Genomic DNA, 25,879 nt, shown 5'->3' on the forward strand with positions numbered 1-25,879 from the left:
ACCTCAGCCCAGAATCATACAGTATTAAAGATGTTTTCTAATAAAAAATTACTTGCTTCAAAGCCCATTTTCAAATTCATCCCTTCATTTGACATCAACAAAAACCTCTTCTGAACTGATATTTAAGCATCATAGTCCCTGCTCTTCAGGAATAAATGAGGTAGAACAAGAGAAAGTCTCTAAACAAATAATTTAAAAATAAAACATAAAGGCTTGAGTTAAGTTTTGTACAAACAATTATGGGAGCAAAGAAGTCTGAGACTGGTAAAGGTATCCTCAGATACAAAACTGAAGGATAAAGGGGTTAACCAATAAATTTTAGATACCAGAATATAAAGCAGGGGAAAGCATATTAAACTCAACCTGCAGAAAATTTCACATTACTTGAAAAAGATTGACTTAAGAGTCTAGAAATTATACATTAGACAAATACACGCTACACACACACCCCAGGACAAGCATTTTGACTAATATCTGCCTTACCTATTCTACCATTTGATACCTGCCTAACGGTCCATCTGGACCCTTATTTTGAAAGATGAAAAATCCAACTGTTTCACATACTAATAATCTTACATGTCAATTTCCTTTATTATAGTGCTTTTTAAAGTAACCTTCAATTGTAACCTCAACTAGTTTTTATTTTTCATTTCCATTTAAATTCTCTGCAGTTAATTCTCTTCTTCACACATGAAAGAGGCCAATTTTCAAACAAGCATATCTGAACCCACCCATCAAAATTAGCACCATCTCTTTCAAAGGAATCCCTCAGGAGCCCTTAATCCAGGTATGAGGCTTTCCTCCAGCAACTGCAAGACCTTACTTCCAAGAGTTGTGGCCAGAGCCAATCTCAGACCCACCGGGAAATTAAGTCCCATTACTGACAATCTTCTCATCACATCTTTTTGTTTTTTAATCATAACATCATCAACACAACTTTTCCCCATATTTAATGTGCATTTGGCTATATTTCCAAAAATCAGAGTACCTCTCAAGCAATGAAAATAAGCTACCACCGAAGATATTCTTTAGAACAATCTACAGACCCAACAAAAATAAATCGAACAACAATGACAACAAAAAGGAACAGAAAGAGCAATGATAACATATTTGGAAAAACTGGTCCTCGGGAAACAGCTCTGATGGGGAGAACTTCATTTGGATATCTAAGTTCCAATAGGTTTATTCTAAAAGGTAGTGTACTGTATCACAGACACAAACTGTTACTAACATTTTTTTCCAACATATATAATGGAATACAAAGCTTATACAGACAAAAAAGGAAAAAAAGAATGAAAATATAGTTAATTTCTATGAACTCAAATTAATAACTAAATCTGCCCTCTGATGTATGTATCTAAGGGTTATGATTGCTTTCATCAAACAGTGAAAATCGTTACCCTAAATACAAATATTTGCTCCAAGGCAACAGCGCCCACACAGACTTCATGCATACACCTGGAAGAACCATCTATTTCACGTCCTGTTTTTAAGATGCTTTGATATTTTGTGCCTTGCTAATCCTGGAGTGGCTACCCTCCTAGGGGTAGATAATTCCTGGAGGCAGCAAACACTTGCCTGTGAGCAAGTCTTTGCCATACAAACTAATTTAGAGCCTACTTTCTGACCACTTTCTCCATCTTGGCTTTTACACTCCAAGAGGCAATATCATCTGTCATAACCACCCTAGGCCAGGCACCTGACCTCTGGAGTCTAGCTCTGTGGCCAAAAGCTGCCAAAATGGTTCACACTATCCAATGTTGAACTTGCCCACCCTGCCTCCCACTCCCCTGCCATGAAAACCACAATAAAGACTTTGGTGCAACCTCCTCTGCCTCTGATTGCTAAGTGCTTTTCTGCATGTGACACTAGGCCTGCTATTTTAGGCATCTAGATCAACATCTTCCTTCATGACCACTATTTCTCTGTCTGTAGGTCTCCCCATACCTGAAGAAAACCAAATCCCAGGAACATTTTAGTGCAATTAAAACAAAATCTATACATATACAATGAATCTCTGATCTACAAATTCAGACAGAATGATAGAGTAGGAAGGAAATCATCTTCAGAACTAGAAAGCCATGAACAAAGCTCAGGGCCGTGACTGACTTACTATGTAATTTTGAGCCTCAGCCTCCAGGATGTGCTGGACTTCAGAAGGCTGTACTGCACACATATCATGGAGTACATGATGCCCTCATCAACATAGGCTGGAAGCACCCAGTAATAAAAGACATTAATACTTGTGCCACAAAACATTTTTGGGAAGTTGTACTGGATTTGAACTCAGGGTCTCATGCATGCTAGACAAGTGCTCTACCATTTGAGCCACACACACTCCCAGCACATTTACTTTTTAGGTAGGGTCTCACATTTTTTGTTTGACTTGGTCTGAGACCAGATTCCCCAATCTGTGCCTCCCTTGTACCTTGGATTGGATTGAGGATGCAAACTGCAACAACCCAACTTGTTTGCTGAAATGAGTTGTTTTGCTAACCACTATCTTCCTGATCTCCGCCTCCTATGTAGCTCCTATTACAGATGTCTGCTCCAAAACATTCCAATACTCACACTAAGAAGGATAAACAAAGGCTTTAAGTTGCTTCCTGTCAGTTTCAGGTTTTACTAACAAACAAGTTACAAAAAGTCCCTTGGGCTTTCAAAGCATTTTGGATTTGAGGTCTGAGCATTTTTTGCCTTGTATGTAAACTAGGATTGAATGTGGTGCAGTATTTGAAAAGCACAGAAGCTAGATGGTATACAGAATGTACACACAGGTCCTCTCCACCCTGTACAAGCTACAGGCTTATCAAAGCAAATGATTTTCTCAGACAGGACATGTTTTGATTCCCCCTGAAAATGACTGAGACTAGGTTCTTCTAATAATGACTACCACAGGAGCAACAGAGGCAATTACTTCATTTTATATAAATCATAATTATTAATTCATTAACAGCTGCACTTAAGCATACAAAATAATTTCACTGAGAAGAAACTGTAGACTTAATAAGTCACACCTGATTAACACACACACTACTGCTACTGTATTTATCCTGGAGCACTCAATGATCATTTGAATTAGTTTCTTCTCACATTCTCTTTGAAGAAGTTAGTTGTCTTCCCCTTTTACAAAAGAATTAGATTCGCAGTAAGTCCTTTTCTGTCTGTCCTGTACCAACATACTAACAAAAAACACCAGTCTTGGGGGAAAAATTTCTTCTCTTGCCAACTAGTCATTCTAACAAACTCATTAGCTGCCTTTCCTTTTCAGTTGCTAAACTTGTTAAATGAGTGGTCAACCGCCTTGAATCCACTGCCCTGACACTCATTCCTTCTGCAAGTCCCTCCATTCCTGTATCCCAACTGATTACTGCTCCCAAACACTGCCAAACCCAATGGCCCTTTTTTCACCCTCTCTTCTTTTTTTCCCCCCTCAAAGCTCACTGAAGTATTAGGCATGGCTAGACAGTCCCTCCTTCAGACATGAGTGTGCCTGTATCTGTCCCCAAATAATCCTCTGTGTGTGGCCAGATACTCTTCTTCCTTTTCTTCCTCTTCCTCCTTCTGCTCCTCCCTGTGTGGTCAATGTGGGTATTCCATCATTTTATTAGCCATCTTTTAATCCAACTGTACATTTTCTCCCACGGAGAATTTATCTACACTCTTAATCTCAATAGGCACTTTGTTCTCTCTTCCCAATATTTACCTCTCCACTCAACCCATCTCATAATGAAACTGGATAAGACTGTACTACCAACTGTCTGTTGGACAGAGCCACTGAAATTTTGCCCCAAATTATGTATTCTTTACCCATTCTTTATCTCTGTAATTATACAGCTCTGTCAGTACACCAAACTTAAACCCTCAGAGCCACCTTGGAGCTAGCTCTCCCCCTCTCCAACTAGGCAGAAAATCATGAAATGCTGCTAAATCAACTACCAAGAACTTAGCACATCCTTCTAGTTTCGCTCCCACGAACTTCAGTTTATGTTTTGTTGTTTCCAAACTAGACTCTGAACAACCTCCCAACTCCTCTCTATGTGGTGCCTTCAGTCGTTTTGAGGCAAGACAGATGAAAGGGACATCATATTATTTTAATAAATATTAAATGGGCCAGACTCAGACCTTGGAATGAGAAAGTCCTATTTCAGATTTCAAGTTGCAAGAACAGACTATAAAGGGGCCACGTGAATCTCTTTAAAATGTTAACAAGCTGCAAAGCTTCTTGAATGCATACAGCCACAGAAAGAAGGAAAGGCACCTCTGGCAAAGGAAGTCCTAAAACTGACCTTTTATCTCTGTGTTTTGGGTAGGCTTAGATCATATCTCCATGTCTTAAAATAATAAACAACATCCATCTTGGGCATCCAGAAACACTGTCTAATGGTTAGGGTTTCTAGACTTTGACTTGATGATGTATAATTCCCCAGCTCAGAGCATACAGAACCCATAAAAGGATTGCTTTGTTTGTTTTTTTTTTTTTTTTGCTTATCTCCTATCCCTGCGCTTCTAGCAGGATCTAGCAGAGGGGGATTTCCCCCTGCTCTTTAAATTCCTCCCTACTTTTACCCTGTTAAACTAACTAAATCCTTGCTAAAATATTCACCTGCAAGACTCTCCTTTTTGTAAAACATCTTGAAATTCTTTTCATAGATGGATCTCAAGTACCTGCAATTTTGCATGGAAACTGGGAAGGTGTGGGAAATTCCCTCATCCCTCATCCAGTAACAGTTCTCTTTCCAGGCCCTTCTTCAAACAGCAATGCCAGAGTAAATTTAATCAAGTGCTGTGTAGCTGTGTCACTCTTAAGCTAAGAAAAACAAAATAAAACCTTTGACTAGTTTCCAATTCCCCACAGAATAAAAGCTCATTTTTTATTTGGATCAGGCAAGGTGGAACATGCCTGTAATCTCAGCACCCAGGAGAGAAAGGCAGGAGGCTCGTAAATTTGAGACTAGCTTGGATTACATATAAGACCTTGTATCAAAAACATTTTTTTAAATCTTATTTGGCACTTAAGGTCTCCATAAACATGCCATGAGTCAACTTTAATTTGTGGTTTTGGTTGTCATGATCCTTACCCTATATGCAAGGAAAATTAATCTGACATCCAAGTTCTGCCTGTGTTTATGAAATTTCCATATACAATAATATAATAAAATTACTGTTAAATAAAATGCCCACCACTTAAAAATATCTGCTTTGATGAGTCTGATATTGTAGCAAGGAGGAGAACCACAAAAGAGACAAGTCTGTGTTCTGATAATGTAGCAGGGGGAAGGGATGGCATAGCAGAGAGCGAAAATTTAAAGAACTGAAATGTGAAGAAGGTCACGTAGCACTGGGAGGGTGGAATAGCCACTAAAGTTGCATGCAACCATATATGGTTTAAAAATTGCTTTTTGCTTCTGTAACCTGCTTGCAAGGGCATATAAGGTAAGCCCCTTTGTTCTCAGGGCTCAGCCTTTGGAGTGGAGTCTGCTGAGTCTGTGCTGGCACAATAAAGCATTGCTTCCTGCTGAATTGCCTCAGTATCCTGTATGTCAGCTTGAGATTCCCAAAACATTTCTGGGGGCTCGCTGCTGGAAATGAGGAGATGGTGGCTATCGCCTCCCTTGGGATGCATCCCACGCTCCTGCCAGGCACCAACGGACAGTTTGATCCACAGGAGGGACTCATTCTCCTGGTGAGTCAGGTTGAGGGCCTCAGATGCACAATGGAACCTAGTGAGGCACAGGAACCAGCAAGGGGAGTACTGCACATCAGACTGGTAAGAGCCCGGGTTTGAATATTAGACCTGTCCCTAAGTGGCAGAAGGGGAGCTTGATCGCCTCCCAGGTCACTCAAGTAACTGAGCAATAGTGAAACAGTGACTCCTAGGCACCGGGTGCGGGTGGAAATGTTGAATGCCTGTGTGTTCCCAGGTGTGAATGAGACAGAGCCTAGCTACAAAGCTAGTGTGGAGTCCCAGTCCATGGTTCTATGACAAACTTATATGGTTTATGGTGAGCCCTAACAGGGCCTGCAGCCCAGGGTTTATACAGTCATTATGGCCAAGAGACACCTAAATCCATGTAAGGGGAGCAGCCGGAGATGGATGAAGCAAGTAAGGACCCTGTGCAGTTCCTGGCTGTATCCAGGTTACCAATAAGAGGAGTGTATTCTCCCTTGTGTGTCGGAAAAGAGGGCCCCCTTTACCTCTCCTCCAAACCCCTACCCCTTTGTGTCTGTCTTGTCATCTAGTAATAGAAGGAGTTGGGTGGAAATCAGAATAAAATAACTCCCTTGAAGTGTATTATTAAAAACTTTAAAAAGGGATTTAATGGAGACTACGGAGTTAAGTTAACTCCTAACAAGCTTAAGGACCTTTGTGAAGTAAATTGGCCTGCTTTTGGTGTAGGGTGGCCCCGGGAAGAATTAGCAGATAAAACTGTGGTTAATGAAATTTACAGAGTAACTCTAGGAAGACCTGGACACCCAGATCAATATCTCTATATTGACTGCTGGCAGAATGCTGTCCTCAGCTGGCCTACATGGCTGAGGCCCTGTCTAGAACAGGCCTGTAGAATTATGGTAGCTAGGGTGGCTGCAACTTCCAAGTGTAGAGAGAAAACAAAGGAGCCTGTACTGGCCAAGGAGCCCAAGGAAACGCCACTGCACTATGTGCCACTTTATCCACCTCTGGCCACTGGCACCCAATTCCATAACCCTACTTTCAACATTGGATGGGGAAGCTCGAGGAACAATCACACTTATAATATCTGGCCAAGGAGCCCCTGGGAACACAACTCCCTTGACCTCCCTGAGTCCCATGGACCCCATGCCCACTCTGAGTCCACCTATTCTTACTCCATATCCCCCACAGATCAAGGGCATCTAACCAGTCTCTGTGAGGACCCCTTCTCTCCTTAGACTCCCGCTGCCCTGAAGATGCCCCTGAGGGAAGTCCAGAGCCCCGTGTATTATGACCAGGAGGCCAAATACAAGGAGGAGGATGCACATTTGTCTACTAGTCCTATACCACCACAGACCTCCCCAACTGGAAACATCATAACCTCTCCTTCACGGAAAAAGCCTCAGTCATCATCCAGACTCTCAAACCCACCTGGCCAGACTGTCGACAGCTTCTCCTGACTCTTCAGTACTAAGAGCAATGCCGTATAATGACGGCTCTGAAGTGGATAGAGGATCTGGTCCCTGAGGGCACTCTAAATGCCCGCTCATGTGCTCAGACCCATTCCTCCAAGGAAGACCCCACTGGGACCCCAATGATGACCAAGATTACCGGTAACTTGAGCGATATCAGGAGGCATGAAGGAAAGAGGGGAAAAGGCCATGAACATGAGCAAAACAGCAGAGGTCCTTCAAGGGCCAGATGAGAGTCCAGCCAGTTTTATGAGCGTTTGTGCGAGGCCTTCCATTTGTAAACACCCTCTGCCCCGAAAGCCACTGAAAATCAGAGGATGATTAGCATCACTTTTGTTGGCCAGGCCCAGGGGGACATAGATGAAAATTGCAGAAGCTGGAGAGATTCACTGGAATGAACACTAGCCAGCTTCTGGAGGTGGCCACAAAGGTTTCTGTCAATAGAGATCAGGAGGCTAGGCGGGAGGCCAAAAAGATGAAAAGGAAAGTGGACCTTCTTGGAGCAGCCCTTGTGAGCAGTCAGGCAGGCCCTGGAGAGCTAATCCAGGCAGATGCGACAAATGCCCCCAGGGCACCCCTGCCTTAAGGGAGGAATGAGGGTGAAAGCAATGTGCCTACTGTCGTCAGGAAGGGTGCTGGAAGAACAAATGTCCCCAATGGGCCAAGAACTCCCAAAAGGCCCCCCCGACCAGAAGCAGAGGCCAGATTGTCGAAAGAAAATATCAGCCCACCCGCAGAGGAGCCAGCCCCTGGAAGGAAAACATTGTTGGTCTGGCAGGCCTGGAAGATTATAGGGAGGACTAGGACAGACCAGGCTCCACTCTACTGGGCCCCCAGAGCCTACGGTGTGAATGAAAATAGGCGGCCATCCCGCTGATCTCATGGTGGACATGGGTGTTGACTATTCAGTTGTGACCCCACCAGTGGGGCCTCTTTCCAAAAGGCATACAACTATTATCAAGGCCTAGGGGACCAGGCTTGATGCCCCTTCTTAGTGTCCAAATGATGCAATCTTTGGGGTCATGAAGTAAGGCATGAATTCCTTTATCTCCCTGATTGCCCTGTGGGCCTGATATGCAAGGATTTATGCAAACTGAGGGCACAGATAACTTTTGATTTGGATATCACAGCTGCCTTAAAGTTGAGAGGACCTGAGGCAAAGACTCTAATGCTCATGGCTGCACAAGAAGAGAACTAGAGGTTCTGTGCTCCTAAAGAGAGGCCCCTTGAGATTCCTGATCTCCCCTTCAAGATTACAGGTGCATGGGCTGAAGATAACTCCCCAGTTCTGCCCTGAGTAGTGGTGGAACTACAGCCAGGAGCCACCCCCCATCAACCAAAAATAGTACTTCATTCCTGGTAAGGCCCAGGTTGGAATTCAAAAACATCTTGCCAGACTCTTAAAATAGGGGATCCTCCAACCCTGTCAGTCATCCTGGAACACCCCCTTATTACCAGTCCAGAAACCAGGAACCGAAGATTTCAGGAATTCAGGACCTCTGAGCAGTAAACTTAGCAACTGTCACTTTGCACCCCGTAGTCCCAAATCCATACACACTTTTAGGCCTTGTCCCAGCTGAGGAAAGTTTTTTACCTACCTAGATCTTAAGGACACATTCTTCTGCATCTGCCCGGCCCCACAGAGCCAGCCTATTTTTGCCTTTCAGTAGGAAAATCCCAATAATGGGGAAAAGGGGCAATGAACCTGGACTTGATTGGCATAAGGTTTTAAAAATTCACCCACTATTTTAGGAACAGCCATGGCACCTGACCTCAAAGCCTGCTCAGGCGACCAGCACACACAGCTGCACAGTCCTCCAGTATGTAGATGACCTCCTGCTGGCTGGACCAACTTGGGAGGACTGTATGGAAGGGACTCCCTCTCTCCTTTCTCTTTTATGGGAGACAGGATACAAAGTCTCTAGGAAAAAGGCCCAAATTTGCCAAAACACTGTCAAATACCTTGGCTTTCACCTGTCCCGGGGGCAACACAGGCTTGGCCCTGAAAGGAAACAGGCTGTGTGTTCCATCCCAACCCCTAAGACCCGCTAACAAACTAGAGTTTTTGGGAGCTGCAGGTTTCTGTCTGTCCTGACAGCTGGCTGCCTTGTTCCCATGCCCCTTAGCTAAATGGGACCCACAGTTCACACCACAAGAACAGGCGTGGTACCTATACACAATGGAATTTTATGCAGCCATGAAGAAGAACGAAATGTTATCATTCGCTGGTAAATGGATGGAATTGGAGAACATCATTCTGAGTGAGGTTAGCCTGGCTCAAAAGACCAAAAATCGTATGTTCTCCCTCATATGTGGACATTAGATCAAGGGTAAACACAACAAGGGGATTGGACTATGAGCACATGATAAAAGCTAGAGCACACAAGGGAGGGCTGAGGATAGGTAAGACACCTAAAAAACTAGCTAGCATTTGTTGCCCTTAACGCAGAGAAACTAAAGCAGATACCTTAAAGCAACTGAAGCCAATAGGAAAAGGGGAACAGGTACTAGAGAAAAGGTTAGATCAAAAAGAATTAACCTAGAAGGTAACACCCACGCACAGGAAATCAATGTGAGTCAATGCCCTGTATAGCTATCCTTATCTCAACCAGCAAAAACCCTTGTTCCTTCCTATTATTGCTTATACTCTCTCTACAACAAAATTAGAAATAAGGGCAAAATAGTTTCTGCTGGGTATTGGGGGGGGAGAAGAAGGGGGTGGAGTAGGTGGTAAGGGAGGGGGTGGGGGCAGGGGGGAGAAATGAACCAAGCCTTGTATGCACATATGAATAATAAAAGAAAAATGAAAAAAAAAAAAAAAAAGACTGAGGAGGGAAATTTTCTACTGGACAGATGGTGGAAGTTTGCTGATGGCTGCATTGCCATACCTGAGTTGCTGGCCCCTATATTTGTCAAGCAGTTCCACAAAGGAACTCATTCAGGGCGAACAGCCCTTGAGACCACCCTGGCCCAGCATTTTTATGTCCCCAGGCTTTCCAGCATAAGTAAGGCAGCATGTGAAAGATGTAGCCTAGGTGCCAAAAATAACCCCAGACAAGGGCTGAGAGTGCCTTTCAGGTGCAGAGCGTGGGTGGAACTCCTTTTGAAAACTTGATGTGGATTTCACTGAAATGCCATGTGCTCAAGGATGCAAATATCCACTGGTGTTTGTCTGTACCTTCTTAGGATGGGTGGAAGCCCTCTCCACATGGACTGAAAAGGCCCGGGAGAAAGCCAGATGTCTGCTAAAGGAAATCATCCCTCATTTTGGGACACCTGTGTCTATTGGGTCAGATAATGGGACAGCCTTTGTGGCTGAGGTGATACTGCTGATGACTAAGGGCTTAGGAATCACCTGGAAGTTGCATACACCTACAGCTCCCAGAGTTCAGGAAAAGTGGGACACATGAATAGACCCCTAAAATTACAGTTGGGGAAACTGTGTCAGGAGACCCATCTGTAGTGGGATCAATTACTGCCCACAGTATTACCAAGGATTAGGTCTAGTCCTATGAAGCAGAAAGGGCTCTAACCCTTTGAAGTCTTTATGGACTCCCATCCCCCTTTAAGGAAATAGGTGACTTCTCCTTGAGGCAACAGATACAGGCCCTCGGTTAACTCTCTCAAAGATCAATGATTGGGTCCGGGAGAGACTTCCTGTCAGCCTGACAACTCCCATGCACCCTTCAGGGCAGGGGAGGTCATCTGGGTAAAGGAATGGAATGTCCAACTGTTAAAGCCCCACTGGAGAGGCCCTTTTGTTGTTATTTTGTCTACCCCTACTGCAGTTAAAGTAGCAGAGATTGTTCCTTGGATCTACCACAGCCAAGTCAAGCCAGCTTCTCCTGAGTGGGAGGGCATCCCTGATCCGGCTTCACCTTGTTAGATCACCCTCAAGAATGTCAGTGCCCTTCCTCACCAGGACTCTGCTTCCTGGGAGACAAAAGGGGACCACAAACGGGATGACAGACCTTCTCTAGCACCCTGGAAGCTGACTAGTCTACACATGGCAGAAGCTTGAGTCGACTATCCAATAGGACAAACGAACTATTTTCTATGTCAGTTATTTTACTGTAATGCATTGTCACCCCTTGTCTGTATCTGCTGCTATAGTTCTCACCCTAATCTTTGCCATAGGTTTGGCAGAAACTGCCTGTGCTGACTGGACACATGGCAAAAAGTTTTTATTAGCTCTCTTCTATCTCTTTTGGGCAGGATGCATAACTACTGTTTATTGTTACTGATATGGTTTCCTTTTGTGGCCTCAGAGCCCTTCTCCTGTGACCTATGTATGCATACTACTCGTGCAGGAAGTGTTGTCACCAGGACTTTGCTTTCCATACTTACTATTTCTGGGCAGGCTCTGTCATCGGGTCATGCACTCACAACTGTACCACCTATCTAGTGTGCTCCTATGGTAATCAGCGTATCTGCTTCAACCCCACTTAACTGCCCCCAGAAGCAACGGTTAGAGAGCCAAAGCATCTGCAACTCTGGAAACCTCATCAGCTGCACCCAGGTGTTTAGCACTGATAAACCAGCATCAATGCTCTTTGATGCATGTGTGGCCATAGACCAAGGTGGATGTGGAGGTATAGGCTGTGGCTGTGGGGGCTTAGCTTAGGAAAGAGCCTATATGTCAAATGATAAGTATATGTGCTGGGGGAGACAGCTCTTGGCCAGGTGATGATGTGGGTTCCTATTATTGTCTTTATTGGGGTTGCATTTCATGGGCTACATGGCAAAGGGCAAAACACACAGCCTTTCTTCTCAAGGGGACACCTGCCTCTGACTGCACTCCTGGCACCTGTAACCCTGTAGATTTCATTGTACTTAAGCCACCCTGGGACTGTGATGAACCTCAAATTAGTAACTGATACCCATGAAAGTTCCTCATACCAAGTTTTTCACTCCTTTTATGAGGAAATGAATTTTCTATCTCATAGAGGCCAAAAATTTGGTCCTCTCATTGGCTGAGTCTATAGCCCAGACACTGACTATCACTTTATGCTATGTTTGTGGAGGGTCCAACATGGGAGACCATTGGCCTTGGGAAGCAAGGAAGCTAGGTGCAAGGGTGCCTTTTAATGAGACTGCTTTTCCAAAACACAGGAAAGATGTCTGGTTCCTAAAAACTTCCATCATCAGAAATTACTGCATATCCCACTCAAAAGACTAAGTCTCCACACCAGTGGGGAATTTAACTTGCCTAGGACAAAGGTTTTACAACAACTGCCCAAAAGACCCAATGGTGAGGAAGTCTAAACCACACAGAACCCCACCCCAACCCACTAACTAGCTTCTCTAATCCCAAGCAGGAAAGCTTGGGGCAATCTTACCACAAACACAGACTGGTGTGCACCCAGGGGGTCATATTGGGTCTGTGGGAAGCAAGCTTATATGGAGCTATAGAGCAGCTGGTTTGGGTCTTGCATACTGGGCTCAATCAGGCCACCCTTCTTCTTGCTTCCCCTCAGACAAGGTGAAATACTGGGCGTCCCCATATATGAAGAAAAATTAAGTAGACAAAAATGGGGTACCTTACAAATTGGCAATTGGAAAGATAATGAATGGCTTCCTGAGCGAATCATCCAGTACTATGGTCCCACCACTTGGGCAGAAGATGGGTCCTGGGGCTATTGCACCCTGATATATATGCTCAACTGCATCATCAGGCTGCAGGCTGTTGTTGAGGTTATAACTAATGAAACTAAAGGGATCTCAATTTGCTGGCAAAGCAAAGCACTAAAATATGCAATGCTGTCTATCAAAACCACTTGCCCTTAGACTATCTGCTTGCTTCTGGGAGAGGAGTTTGTGGAAAATTCAACCTAAGTAAGTTATAGGATGATGATGAAGGGAAAGTCACAGAGGAAATCACAGACAGAATGAGGAAGCTTGCCCAGGTCCCCGTCCAGATTTGGGAGGATGGAATCCCAATGACCTGTTTGAAGGATAGTCCTCTGCCTTGGAAGGACTCAAAACCCTAATAGGGAGATGGGCCTTGTCCTGGGAGCATGCTTAATATTACCCTGCCTATTCCCCTGGCATTGTGTTCTATCAGGACCACTATGGACGCCACTATAGAAAGGAAAATGGCCACACATGTAATGATGCTATGGAAATACAAAACCCTAGATCAAGATGGTGCTCTTTTACCCTAGGTAGGTCCAAGCATCAAAGGTGGAAATAATATAGCAGGGAGGAGGATCAGAAAAGAAACAGACAAGTCTGTGTTTTGATAATGTAGCAGGGAGAAGGAATGACAGAGCAGAGAGATAAAACTTAAAAGAACTGAAATGTGAAGAAGGTCACATAGCACAGGGGAGGGGGGAGTGAAATAGCCAATAAAGTTGCATGCAACCATATATAGGTTAACCTTTGCTTTTTGCTTCTGTAACCTGCTTGCAAGGGCATATAAGGTAAGCCCCTTTGTTCTAGGGGCTCAGCCTTTGGAGTCGAGTCTGCTGAGTCCATGCCAGCACAATGAAGCATTGCTTCCTGCCGAATTGTCTCTGTGTCCCATATCTCAATTTGAAATGCCCATAACAATATGATATAGGTGACTGGCATGAATTAGCTCCAAAAACCCTGAAAGGAGATAACATTATCTTGAACCTTTAAAACAGGATTCAAAGCTCACCTAAATGCGCTTCTAAGAAGCACAGGCATCCTATAACTACCCTCCATGGGACCCGGGTTGAGAGGAAAGGGATTAGATCTCTTCCCTACTCACTGACACAATTGCTGTTCAAGTTCTCTCATGACATCCTTTTCTTCCCACAGTGTCACAACTCATTTATCTCTTCAACCCAAGTGCCCAGCTGGGTCCCCTCTAGCCAACACATGAAATGTGAAAGGAAACTCATGGCGGAGTTGGAGAGGGAGACACCAACTGCACTACTGGCCATCAAGATTTTCTGAGCATTGGGAACCACTGACTCATGCCTGTAATCCTAGGTACTTGGGAGGATGAGATCAGGAGCATTAGAATTTGAGGCCAGCCCAAGAGAAAAGTTAGTGAAACCCAATCTTAACCAATAGGCATGGGGGCGCACACCTGCAGTTCCAAGCTACAAGGGAGGCTGAGATAGAAGGATCAAGATTCCAGACCAGCTGGGCAAAAGGTTTGCAAAACCCCACTTCAATGGGAAAAAAAATATAAAAAGCTGGGTAAGGTGGCACCCAGTGATGACAGGAAGCATAAACAGGAAGACTGTAGTACAGGCTGGGCTGGGCAAAAAGAGACTTCCATCTCCAAAGTAACCAGAGTAAAAAGGACTGGAGGCCTGACTTGAGTGGTAGAGCGCCACTCTACCTCTAGAGTTTGTTAGCAAACATGAAGCCCTGAGTTCAAACCAGCCCTCCCTAAGTCTCAAAGTTTCTTACAAAGTAGCAATCAAACCCCACCCACACATAGGAAACTTCTCAGCCTTGCTTATAATCTCCAAACCATAAGAAGCAACATTTGAGGAGATTTCAGAGAGGATGATAAGGAGGCTGATTACAGAGTTTTACTGGGATCCACAAGATGTCATATTTGCTGGAGACTAAATCACAGGAACTTTATATCACGTTTTAAAGTAGATATTGAAAGGAAAAAGGACTGCATACTTTTAGCAGTGTGTTTAATTTGCATTGCTAGACCTCAAAACTCAAAGATCATACATTTTCTAAACAAGCTATACGGCCCAAATCAGATGAAATCTATGCCTAAACCTCCAAGCACTAATTCTGTGTAAAATATGCACCTCTGGAAAACGCTCTGTGATAAAATTTACTCCAGAACTAGATTTATAGAGGAAAGCTGTCCATATTATTCATTTGGAAATCATTAGCCATTAAATCATTTGGCTAAATAAATAATGATCAGTTTTCTTCCCCTAGTCTCCATAAAAACCTTTTCATCAACTTTATTAAAGAAGTCTAAAAAGTCAGACAGACCATGTTGGGAAGTTTAATTTGTAGTATAACCTACTTCTGAACCAGTCAGGAATCCCATTTTTAGCATGATTTTTAATTTGGGTCATTTAACCTATATCACTCTTCAATTCTACTAAGTTCCTGACAATTATTTGATATTACATAATAGCCAATGATAGCTCTTCTAGGTATATTAGCATTATCCACAGACAGCAAATTTGACAGTGTGTAAAAAAATGGTTCACAAATGATAACCACAAATGTAAACAAAAAGGTTGATATTATTAAAATCGCCCCTGCATTCAATGTACATGATATATTAAGGGCATACCCTTTCTTAATTTTTTCCCATTCAATAACATTTGATCATTTTTAGCCTCTTGGTGCTTACCACAGGCTGTGTTCTTACAAGACCATATAGAAAGAGGAGAAAAAGTACACTTACCCCATTTACACTTCAGCCCAGGCCCTATGCCTGGTCTGTACTATGAATGGGGAGACAGGGAGTAGGAGAAAAAATATTTGGTAATTTAAAAAAATTCTTCAATAGATTTGTTCCTCTGGAGGATCATTAAAATCTTGATCATTAGAAAAGATAATGTGAAAAAACACTGGAGTAGAGAGACAAATCCCTGTATACTCTGGAAAATCCTATGGATATCACTAAGGATAATATGCACACTTGGATTCAGATTAATCAACAGCACATGCTCAATTCACTGGACCCACGAGTATGATACACACTTTCCTTACTGTCATCATTATAGAAAAACATTTATTTTGGCATGTACCATACAGAAAATCCTCACAGGTATGGCAAAAGTGTAAGAAGTAGATATGGAAATTGGGGATTGAGCTTCAAGTTAAAGAGAGCAGAGATAGACAGGAAAGATCACTGCTTTCTCTATGCTGCCAGGAAGTGGCTTGGTGCGGCAGTTTGAAGAAAGGATGTGTGTTGTTTGGGCATAATTTAATATCTTAAATGAAACTTCCCAAATAGTCTTAACTGTGGCTTCAAAATTGAATTGCCTAAGGTACTCTAAGGAAAATTTGATGCATGGGCCTAACTGTAGAGATTCTGAAATAAATGGTCTACAATGGATCCCAGGGCTTCAGTTTTTCTCAAAAGTTCCTTAAGTGACTCTAATATGGAACCAGGAAGGAGAATTAGAAAGATAGATCACAAGAAAAAGGCAAAATCATAACTGGTTTGGCTGAAGTGCAAGGTGTCAGGTAGTAATGAAGACTTAGTCTAAGCACATGTACACAAAATGGGCCCCCGTGTGACATCAGAGAACACAGACCAGTGATGGCACACCCAAGCTGTTAAGCCCATTGGATAGATAAGGGAACCGCAGCAAAGAAAGTGGAATAAAAACTTTGAGCTAGAAAGTTCATTTATAATGTTGAACATAGCACCTGAAGCCTTCTCCTCCTACTCTTGCCTCATATTTTCACCGGATCCCTTTCTCTCCAGGCATGATAATTTACAAATCCCTAAAAAATCAGGTGGGTTTATCTTCTTTGTTTTGATGAATTTCATTTCTTCTTCCTATAACATCCCTTTTCTCCTTCTCCCAACCCATTTCCTATGTAGCTTCCCCTTTCCCTCATCTACATAACTCTTACACATCCTTCTGAACCCAGGTCAGATATCACCTGCGCCAGGAAGCCTCTTCATACAACCTTCTATGTCAGCTCTCATGCCTCTATAATCCCAGTGCCTGTTACATCTTCCTATCATACAACTTATACACGAGTAACTTTCCCTATCTCTGTTGTAAGCACTTGGAAGACAGAGACAGTATCTTCTATCACAGTGACTGACTGACTGATTGATTGGTTTCTATGCTGGAGATTGAACCCAGGGCCTTGAGCACGGCAGGCAATTGCTCTATCTCTGGAGCCCCACCCTTAGTCGTTTTGGTTTTGTATTTTGTTTCTAACTTTGCTTTATCTGGCTTCAAACTCACCAGCCTCCTGTTTCTACCTTGCAAGTGGTGGAGAGTGCAGGTGTGCCAGCACACCCGGCTCTTCATCTACTTTCTGTTCTAAGTTCCTAGGACAAAGCATGGCAGACACGTGGCTCAAGGGTCATTTCTCCTGTGAGCAATGGAATTTTCTGACTTAGCATCAAAGTATCTTCATTCCATGTCACACACCTCCTCAAGAAGTTGGGCTATTTGCTTCACGTTTCAAGGTCATTTTGATGCTGCATTATTTGGTCACCAACCACAACAAAAGAACAAAAGAAGATGAATAGCCCTAAAATATGCTCTTCTCTTGGGCCTCACGTTAAGCACTCTAACCATGCCTCCAAACACAGCTCTTGAAAATACCACAAGCACTAATACCTCAGGAATTAGTCTGAGATGGTCTGCTCCAAGAAAGCATCCAGCATTTAAACCCTGAATCACATGGTTCCATTACTTTGCCTTTTTGTGAGGCATACCCCTGTATGAGAGGTTTTAAAATTCACATAAGTGTACTTAGCAAGCTAAATAATAAGTAGAAATATTGTATGAACCAATGTTTGCAACCTTCCTGGTTATTATTTCAGTCCATTACTATGCCAATCAATAAGCAACACTCCCATATCCAACCCAATACATTCCTAAGGCCTCATATCTGATCTGTACAAACTACCATGAAAAATCAATCATATTTAATCCATGGGCAACTGATTTAAGGCAATAAAAAGAAAAGGAAGAAGTAACAAAGAATAATTAAGTAAAAGAAGAGTAACGCTAGTATATACTTGAATATATATATATATGTATGTATGTATGTATCAAACTTAAGACATACCATGAATTAAATAATAGCTTTTAGGAAAAAAATAAATATAATCCACAACCGTGAGGTATACTGTGATTAAAGAATGGTAAGAAGTAGAGAAGAGTACATGTCAGAAATGAATTTAAATGGTATATTTTGTCAAAACCTACAGTATTCGAGGGACTTGCACATAGTGGATGGGGAAATAGTATCTATCTCTCCTCTTCCCAACAGCATATAAATATTGATTAAAGAAAACAGTCATCTAAAAACAAGTTATAGCGTCTGCCTGGAGGAAAAAAGCAGCTCAATTCCCCAAATGCATTTTCCTGAGTTTTACTCCACAGAGCAATGCACTGTCAGCCGGGATGCACCGCCCAGGCTGACAGCCAGTTAAAGGAGGCCCACAGCATGGAACTGGAAGTTGTGGAGAAGGCTTCTAAGAAAAGTTTTATTCCCTCTTCATCCCCTTTCCTCCTCACTGATTGCCTGGAATTCAGACCAGATAGCTGGAGCTCCATGGCCTTTGAATCATGAGGTATTCACTAAGGAAGGCAGAACAGAGAAAGAGGTAATTGACAGAATAAAGTCAGGGAGTCTGTTTCTTTAAAAAGAAATAGGAGGCTAATGAGAAAAAAAAACAAGAGTACAAATGGCAAATTGGTAAACCTGCATACATGTCATTCTTTTCCAAAAACTCTATCTGGAAAGATATGCCATCATCAGAAAATTCTCAAAATCAAATATAGATCTACATTCAAAGAAACATCAAAGTAGAAAAGAAATAAGTATTTTTTGAGCATGATATACCATTCACTATGACAATCACTTTACATAATTAGGAACTTAAACATAGGAATTATATCTTATTTATCCACTTACATCCTCAAAGTAAGTATCCAGAAAAGAGGAGACTCTCGATAAATAAAGTTCAAACAAATGAATAGATGAATGAATGGATGGTGGTGTTGAGTTAGGCAATTCAAAATACAAAAAAATTACTACTTTTTTCTAACTCTGTTTATTCATATATTAGTACTGTTCATCCAATATATACTCTTCCCCTAGAGTTATACCCTGTCAAGAAACTAGAACCTTATTTCTTACCTTCTGTGGTTGGAAATACTCCTCCTTCAGTTTTAGCCTCTGCCAGTTTTCCAGTTCTCAGTAATACTTCTGCAAAGCTTTCCTGTGGGATGTGGTGGTAGGTGTCATAGGTCACTTCAGACTAGATAAAAACAGAAGTTTCACCATTTAATAGAGTGTCTAAGAGTATGTTCTTAGAAAACACAATTATAGGATTTTATGGTTTCTGGTAATTTTAATAATAACATCTCACTACTGCATGTTATTTCATCTAACATTTAAGTAGATTTTCATCTCATAATATGTCATGATGTATATGAAACAAGACACATAAAATCAAAGTACAACATGAATAAATAAAGCCAAAGAAGTACATTTTTGGGACAATTTTAGTTTTTCTTTATACTGTCCATAAAAACATGACAGTTGGATTTATCCTCTTAGGCACACTGTCCTTACCTCAGTGACAAAGGGATTGGAGATGACTGATTCATAAAAAGGATGACAACCTTGTTTTTCTAGATCTTCATTTGCCGTAGTGCCCATGTGATAAGCACCACCAAATTCTTGCCCCTAAATACAGAAAAGTGAAGAACAATGAATACAAAGAGAGACCATGAGGGGGAGGAAGGAGAAAAAGAAAAGGAGAAGGAAAAAAATAAGGCTGATTTCAGGAGACACTGATCAGTATGCTTTCTGTGACCAAAAGCACAAGTGTCAGAGTGACACAGGTACCCAGCAGAAGATGTGACAATAATAATTATATTCTACGAGCAACACTTCAACCCCACCTTCCAGTCCTTCTGGATTTTCCTGGTCACTTTGACATCAGTGAATCAGAAACAGTGAAGCAATCAGTGTTATACGCAGGGTGAATTTTCTACACCACATCATTCCTAAAACATCGCTTTGTACATGTTGCTTCCATGCCCAAAAAACCTTTAGTAGCTCTGAGCAAGGCAAATAGCTACCAGCATAAAACCCAATCCCTGCAGAGTAACATTTGAGGCTGCTAATGTTAAAGGCTATCTCTCCTCTCCAACCACACAAACCTGCCTTATGCATCCTATAGACCTGGGTTCCCTTTTCTCAAGGTGAAAGTCTTGTCCCAGAGGTCTGCCTGGTGAAGTTCTTCCCTTTCCTGCAGGCCCAGCTCAGCCCCCACCTGCTGAAGATGATATGACTGTGTCCCTTTCATTGGCCCCAGCTCCTTCACAAATACCACCTCTACCCCCACCAGCCCCACACAAGCCTTTAAGACTGTGATCAACATTCCTGATGAGAAGTTATTTAGTACCCATGGTATGGATAATTATGGTTATTTATGCTCCTCAAATAGACTTTAAAGCTCCTTCCTGAAACAGCCAAGTAAAAGACGTTCCTCCCACATTTACTGCACACCTACTTCTGGCAAGCACAGTCTAGGGAAATAATGTAGCTGCTGTTGCTAATGATAAAAATTATAGCTGATGCTATAAACTGTTAAAAACTTTGCCTAAGACATGGACTCTCAAAACCTCCAACAGGTGAGAAGAGAAAATATCATAATTATAATCTAATGTGATGCATAAAGTGATAAGAAATATTCAGATTTACCCCAAAGTCAAGCACACGGTATCTCTGTTTGGGCTCACAGCCTCAGATCTCCTCTCTCCTGCGTATTCCATACCCAGGTGATCAGCAGGTCCACAAAATACATGCCAAACCAACCACTGCCCACTTCCTTCATTGTTACTTTCATCTAAATCACTAGTATCTCTTGCCTACAGTACCAAACCAGGGATCTCTGCCTCCTTGTTTCTATTCCTAACTCCCCACGCGGCAGTTCCATGATCTTATTAAAAGTAAAGTTGCAGCTGGGCGTGACTACTGAAGCCTGCAATCCTAGCTACTTGGGAGGCAGAGATCAGGCCTTGGTCAATTAAAAAAAAAGAAGAGGAAGAAAGAGGAGGAAGAAGGAGAAGAAAGATAAATTTTGCAAAATCCCATGTCAACCATATGGCTAGGTGCAGTGATGTATGTGCATCATCTTAGCTATGTAGAGGCACAAATAGAAGCATCATGGTCCAGGCTGACGTGGACATAAAGTGAGACCCCATGTTACAAATGACCAATGAAAAAAGGGCTGGCAGAGTGGCTCAAGTGGCAGAGTGTCTGCCAAGCAAGTGCAAGGCCCTGAGTTCAGACCCCAAATACTGCAGAAATATTAAAAAAAAAATAAAAAATAAAGTTGGAGCACATAACTGCATGGCACAAATTCTCCAAAAGCTTTCCATTCTACTCAGAACAAAATCTACACTCACCACCACAGTTTATGTGAGTCTATCTGTGACTGTCCTCCTCACCATCAATCTGAGCTCATCTCCGACCGTTCTCCTCTTTGTTCACTCTGCTCACACCACACTTGCCTTCTGTTTGTTCCACAAAGATGTCAAGCATGTTCCCCCACAGGACTTTGTACTTGTTCTTCTTGGCTTAATCACGTTCCTACTGAAAAGTTATTCTTTTCTGAGAAACCCAGCTTCCCTCTCTAAATCAGAACATTACTCCGCCATACAATTCATTATTCACTTGTCTTGTTTAAGTAGTCTTCATAGTACTCACTACCACCCGACGCTATAGCATTATACAAATACTTTTTTCTTTGCCCCACCTGCTGACATGTGAGTTCCACTGAGAAGGGAATTAGAGGGAAGTGGTCCCCATTCTGTTCCCAGTGTTCAGCAGAGTGTCTGACTCACAGAAAGCAAATGCTAAGTATTTGCTGACTGACTGAATGGATGGATGGATGGATGGATGGATGAGAAACTCCAAGAGTGTTTGGGATGAAATGATATAAAGGCACATGCTTCTTTTTCCTTTGTTTTCCAGTGTGGGACTGAAGGACTGCAGTGTGATGATACAGAGAAGATAGCAAGGGAGCCACAGACTAAGATGTCCCCCAAAGCAAACGCAATTGCTGGTCTTGGCTTCTACTTTTAGAATGGAAGCAAAAGTCTGTTTAGCTAGACCCAAGCTGTTTCCTAACATTCTTCCTGAATTACTAGCCTGTAAAAGTATAGCAAAAGCAAGTAAGTACTGACACAATCATTCTCATCTCACCAAATTTTGATACATAAATCAAACCTTACCAAATATCTGTCTCCTTTATAAGTCTTCCAAAGGAGTATATCAGACTCTATGAAACAGATTACTTACTCCTTGTTTTATGGCTTTCTTAAGAGATTTTTTTAATAATTAAAGATATGACAGTGAAAAAACTGTGCTGCAGTGCTAAAGAACTGACATAAATCACAAAATTAATTTTAAGAAGAATGCCTTGCTTACGTGGAGGGGCCGGAGGTAAGTTAAAGACTTCTTCCACCACTGTCCATCACTGACAGCCTGCAGCACAGCCCTGGTGGTAGTTGTTGTGTTGGAAAGGACTTTCATGGTAGTAGCAGTAGTCCAGTGTAATAGGTCAGATGAATTACTGCCTGGAACACTTACACCATCCTGTGTTGAGAACAAGACAAATGTCAAAAGCAAAAATATGCACTGATAAGAATATAACATTACTGCTCAAAATGATAAGATATTAGATATGAAGGTAAAGTCAAAAATCCATCTTTGCTAGTCATGAAATAAATGGAAAACAAAGTACCAATGGCATATTTTTCCTCCCTGAATAACTTATAAGAGAAAATTTGGGAGAACATAAAGCTTCATAGTACCTTCACCAAATAATCCCTTTCAGAAATATTTATAAAGAAAATGATGTATTCTTTAATTTTTACCAATCTAATAACATGTTTGTTTCTTTAAACCACATATTTTAAAGTGTTTATTAGTTAGCTTAATTAAAAGTAAATTATTCATTTAAACAATGATCTTGTGAGCTAGAGAAAAGTATAAGATTCCAGTAATCCACCTTTCAATATTAAAAGGCATTGTTTTTCATCCAAACAAATGGATGATTAATAGTGCTTAAAAGGTGTATTATGTGAAACCTGCCATTCTCGAAACAATCAGCAAAATCCTAACTCTCCATTTATTATTTTGAGAGAGTCCATCAGGAAAAAAAAATGCCCTCACATTCATAGTCTTTTAAACAAAAATGACAAAGACCACATCTGCTTTTGGTCAAGATGAATTGTTCTATGAACACACTTCTTGGTTAAGTCTATCTAGTACTATTTATTTTTTCTTAAGTATTTCAGTTAAATGAAAGAAAAAATTAAGGCTTAGTCTTTCAGCACCAATAATTGTCTTGATCTTCTTGTCACAAATAGGATAGCTTAGTTGATAGTTTAGTTTTGTTATTTAGTTATACATCATACTAAGATATTATTTAAGCAATAAAAATGATAAATCATTCAGTCATTCAGTAATTATTATCATATAACAAATATTAAAACAAATGCATTCTTTAGATCAACTTGACCGCTGCTATATATGGTATGTAGAATTATGGATCCCAAAAATATATTCGTCTTAATCACTAGAACCTATGAATAGGTTGCATTACATAGCAAAGAGACTTTGAGATATGATTAAAGATACAGACCCCAAAAATGATTATGCTGAAATATCTGAGTTGATTGGTCTACTCACAAAAGGTTCTCTTAAAGTAGAAAATCTTTCCTGTCTAGGATCACAGTATGTAAGAGACAAGCCATGGCGGAAAAGGCAGAAGAGATGTGAAGTGTAAGGAGATTCAACCCGTAGTTGCTGGCTTTGAAGATGGAAGAAGGAGGTTAAGTGCCAAGGAATGAGGGCTGAATCTAGAAACTGAAAACGGCTATCAGATTATGGCCTGCAAAGTAATATGGAATTCAGTCCACAACCACAAGAAATTAAACTCAATCAACAACACGAATGAGCACAGAAACAGGTTCTAAAGAGCCTGCAGTCTTACTGGCATCTTGATTTTGCCCTTGTAAAATTCTAAGCAGAGACCTTCCATGTCTGCCAGATTTCCATCCTATGAACAGTAGAATAGTCAACTGCATTATTTAAAAGCTACAAAGTTCATGGCAATAATGAATGAATATATCATATTAGGATACTTAAATAAATGTATGTTCTGTTCTTCTAAAGAGAAACATAGCTAAGCTATATTAACTAATGTTCACAATTTATCTAGTCACCTATGCTTAAAACTAACCATATGTATTCTAAACTATTTTTAAATGCCCCCAAAAGGATTTTGATAATTTTTTGAACATTAGGAAATGTATAAACCATCAATTGAATGCAATATTACATATTAATATTAAGTTAATTATCAAAACGGATGATGTACTGATAAAAGAAAATTATGTTAACTGTTTATCTATTATAAGGGCAATCATGCAAAAAAATAATTGTTTAGGGTTCAGTTGCCAATAAAGAATAGCCCTTCTAGTAAGCTTCAGATTGTACCCTATGCTGCAGCTTGTCTCACTCAACTGCATTGTGACTTCCTTGCAAAGTTTCTTGTTGTTAGAAGTTGAGAAGATAAAGGCTACATGTCCTAGATTCACTTATGTACTGGTGTTTCACACATAACCTACTTTTCCTCATACACTGCATAAAATCTAGAAGGCAAAACTGTAGTAGAAACCATACTTCTGCCATTTCCGTGGTTTTTCTACCGGCAAGAATTTTAATGACTTTTAAAATATTCTGGTTGTTTCTGGGCAGCAATGACAGAGGAGGTTAAAGGACAGATATGAAATTCCATTTGACCAGCTTGCACCTGGAAGTCCACATGGCCCTGGAGCCAAGCTCATCCCCAGCCCCTGTGCAGACTGCACATCCTTTAAGAGTTACTGTTAAGAAGTGCCGCAAATCACAGAGCACCTGCCTACCAAGCATAAGGCCCTGAGTTCAAACCTCAGCACTGCCAAAATACTGAACCCCCAAAAAAGTTTTAGCAATACCAACACTCCAGTAGCTTCAGTCCTTTCAATGATTTTCTAAGGCCCTGATTTTCAATTTAAAGAAAAAAAACACCTTCTGTTCCTATATTCTTCTATAATGTTTTCTGTGGTCTACAACTGAACTTGACTGATTAAAAAATAATAATCTCAGAAAAAATATAACTAAAAAACAAAACAGAGGGATCATGAATACTGTGTTTATTGTGAAAACATGGCTTAAATCTATAGCTACAATTGGGCTTAATAAAACCTTTTCCTAAGTCTAAAATCTTTCTGCAAGTCTGCATTTTGGTGTAACTTTTTCAAGTAGTTGGGACTACAGAGCAGACATGTCTAACCAAAACAACTGAATCAGTGCAGTGGTGTTAAGTGAGGGGAACACACATCCGAGAACTGCCTCTAACCTGTGCTGTCCTGCACAGTAGCCACCAGCCACATAGGGCTTAGAGCACTGGAAATGAGGTTATTCCAGACTGAGATGTGCTGTAAATGAAAATTCACACTGCTTTTTACAGACAGGAAGGGAGGGAAATAGAAAAGAATAATATGAGCTTAACTTCAATGAAATGGAGTAGAACTGAACATAAAGCATCCTTTCCAGTGACAGATATCACCAAGACCCTGGGAACCTAAGTTCTTTCAATTTTAGCAACAGTTCAGGAAGTTACTCCTCCTTTATGGAGAGAGAGGAAGACAGAATATTATCCAACACTTCTGAAAAGACAAGGTAGAAAGGCCTAGATAGGAAAACACATACTTCTCCCTTTGACATTAACAATAATGACAACTGCCATTTCTTGAATACCTGCTCCGTGCCAGGATTTACAAAGGGCTTTATGTGTATTGTGTGTGAAAACTGGAAGGGAACACAAAAAACAAGACAGCTGTTTTAATGCTGGCATTAAAATAACTAGAAATCTTTTCCTCCCTTGATTTCTTTACCATCTGAGGAAATGGCAATAGAGGCTCATTTCTTCTTCACATTGGTAACATAGTAGCCAGCTGGTTCATCAGGTCCAAATTAACAGAATAAAAACATGTGG

At 41.4% G+C, this 25,879-nt stretch overlaps 1 protein-coding gene, 1 long non-coding RNA gene and 1 other non-coding gene across 4 annotated transcripts in view; 2 read left to right on the plus strand and 1 right to left on the minus strand.

The window, feature by feature from the left end:
• The window catches only part of Nbas (NBAS subunit of NRZ tethering complex), a 361,792-nt gene that overhangs the window by 115,130 nt on the left and 220,783 nt on the right, over window positions 1–25,879 (minus strand). For both annotated transcript variants that reach the window (XM_020168280.2, XM_074049201.1), the window contains exons 36-38: window positions 22,261–22,428; window positions 19,393–19,506; window positions 18,955–19,075 (exon numbers count right to left, since the gene is read on the minus strand). In XM_020168280.2, coding sequence (XP_020023869.2) covers window positions 18,955–19,075; window positions 19,393–19,506; window positions 22,261–22,428 — 403 coding nt within the window. The remainder of the gene's footprint in view (window positions 1–18,954; window positions 19,076–19,392; window positions 19,507–22,260; window positions 22,429–25,879) is intronic.
• On the plus strand, window positions 5,474–25,070 carry LOC141414764 (uncharacterized). The gene is made up of 3 exons (XR_012439606.1): window positions 5,474–5,770; window positions 21,805–22,004; window positions 23,565–25,070. It is a non-coding gene; the product is annotated as an uncharacterized lncRNA (long non-coding RNA).
• Window positions 15,444–15,574, plus strand: LOC141415295 (small nucleolar RNA SNORA51). Its single transcript, XR_012440278.1, has one exon. It is a non-coding gene; the product is annotated as a small nucleolar RNA SNORA51 (small nucleolar RNA).

Source organism: Castor canadensis, chromosome 12, assembly GCF_047511655.1.
Source record: "Castor canadensis chromosome 12, mCasCan1.hap1v2, whole genome shotgun sequence".
In the NCBI taxonomy this organism is placed as follows: domain Eukaryota; kingdom Metazoa; phylum Chordata; class Mammalia; order Rodentia; family Castoridae; genus Castor; species Castor canadensis.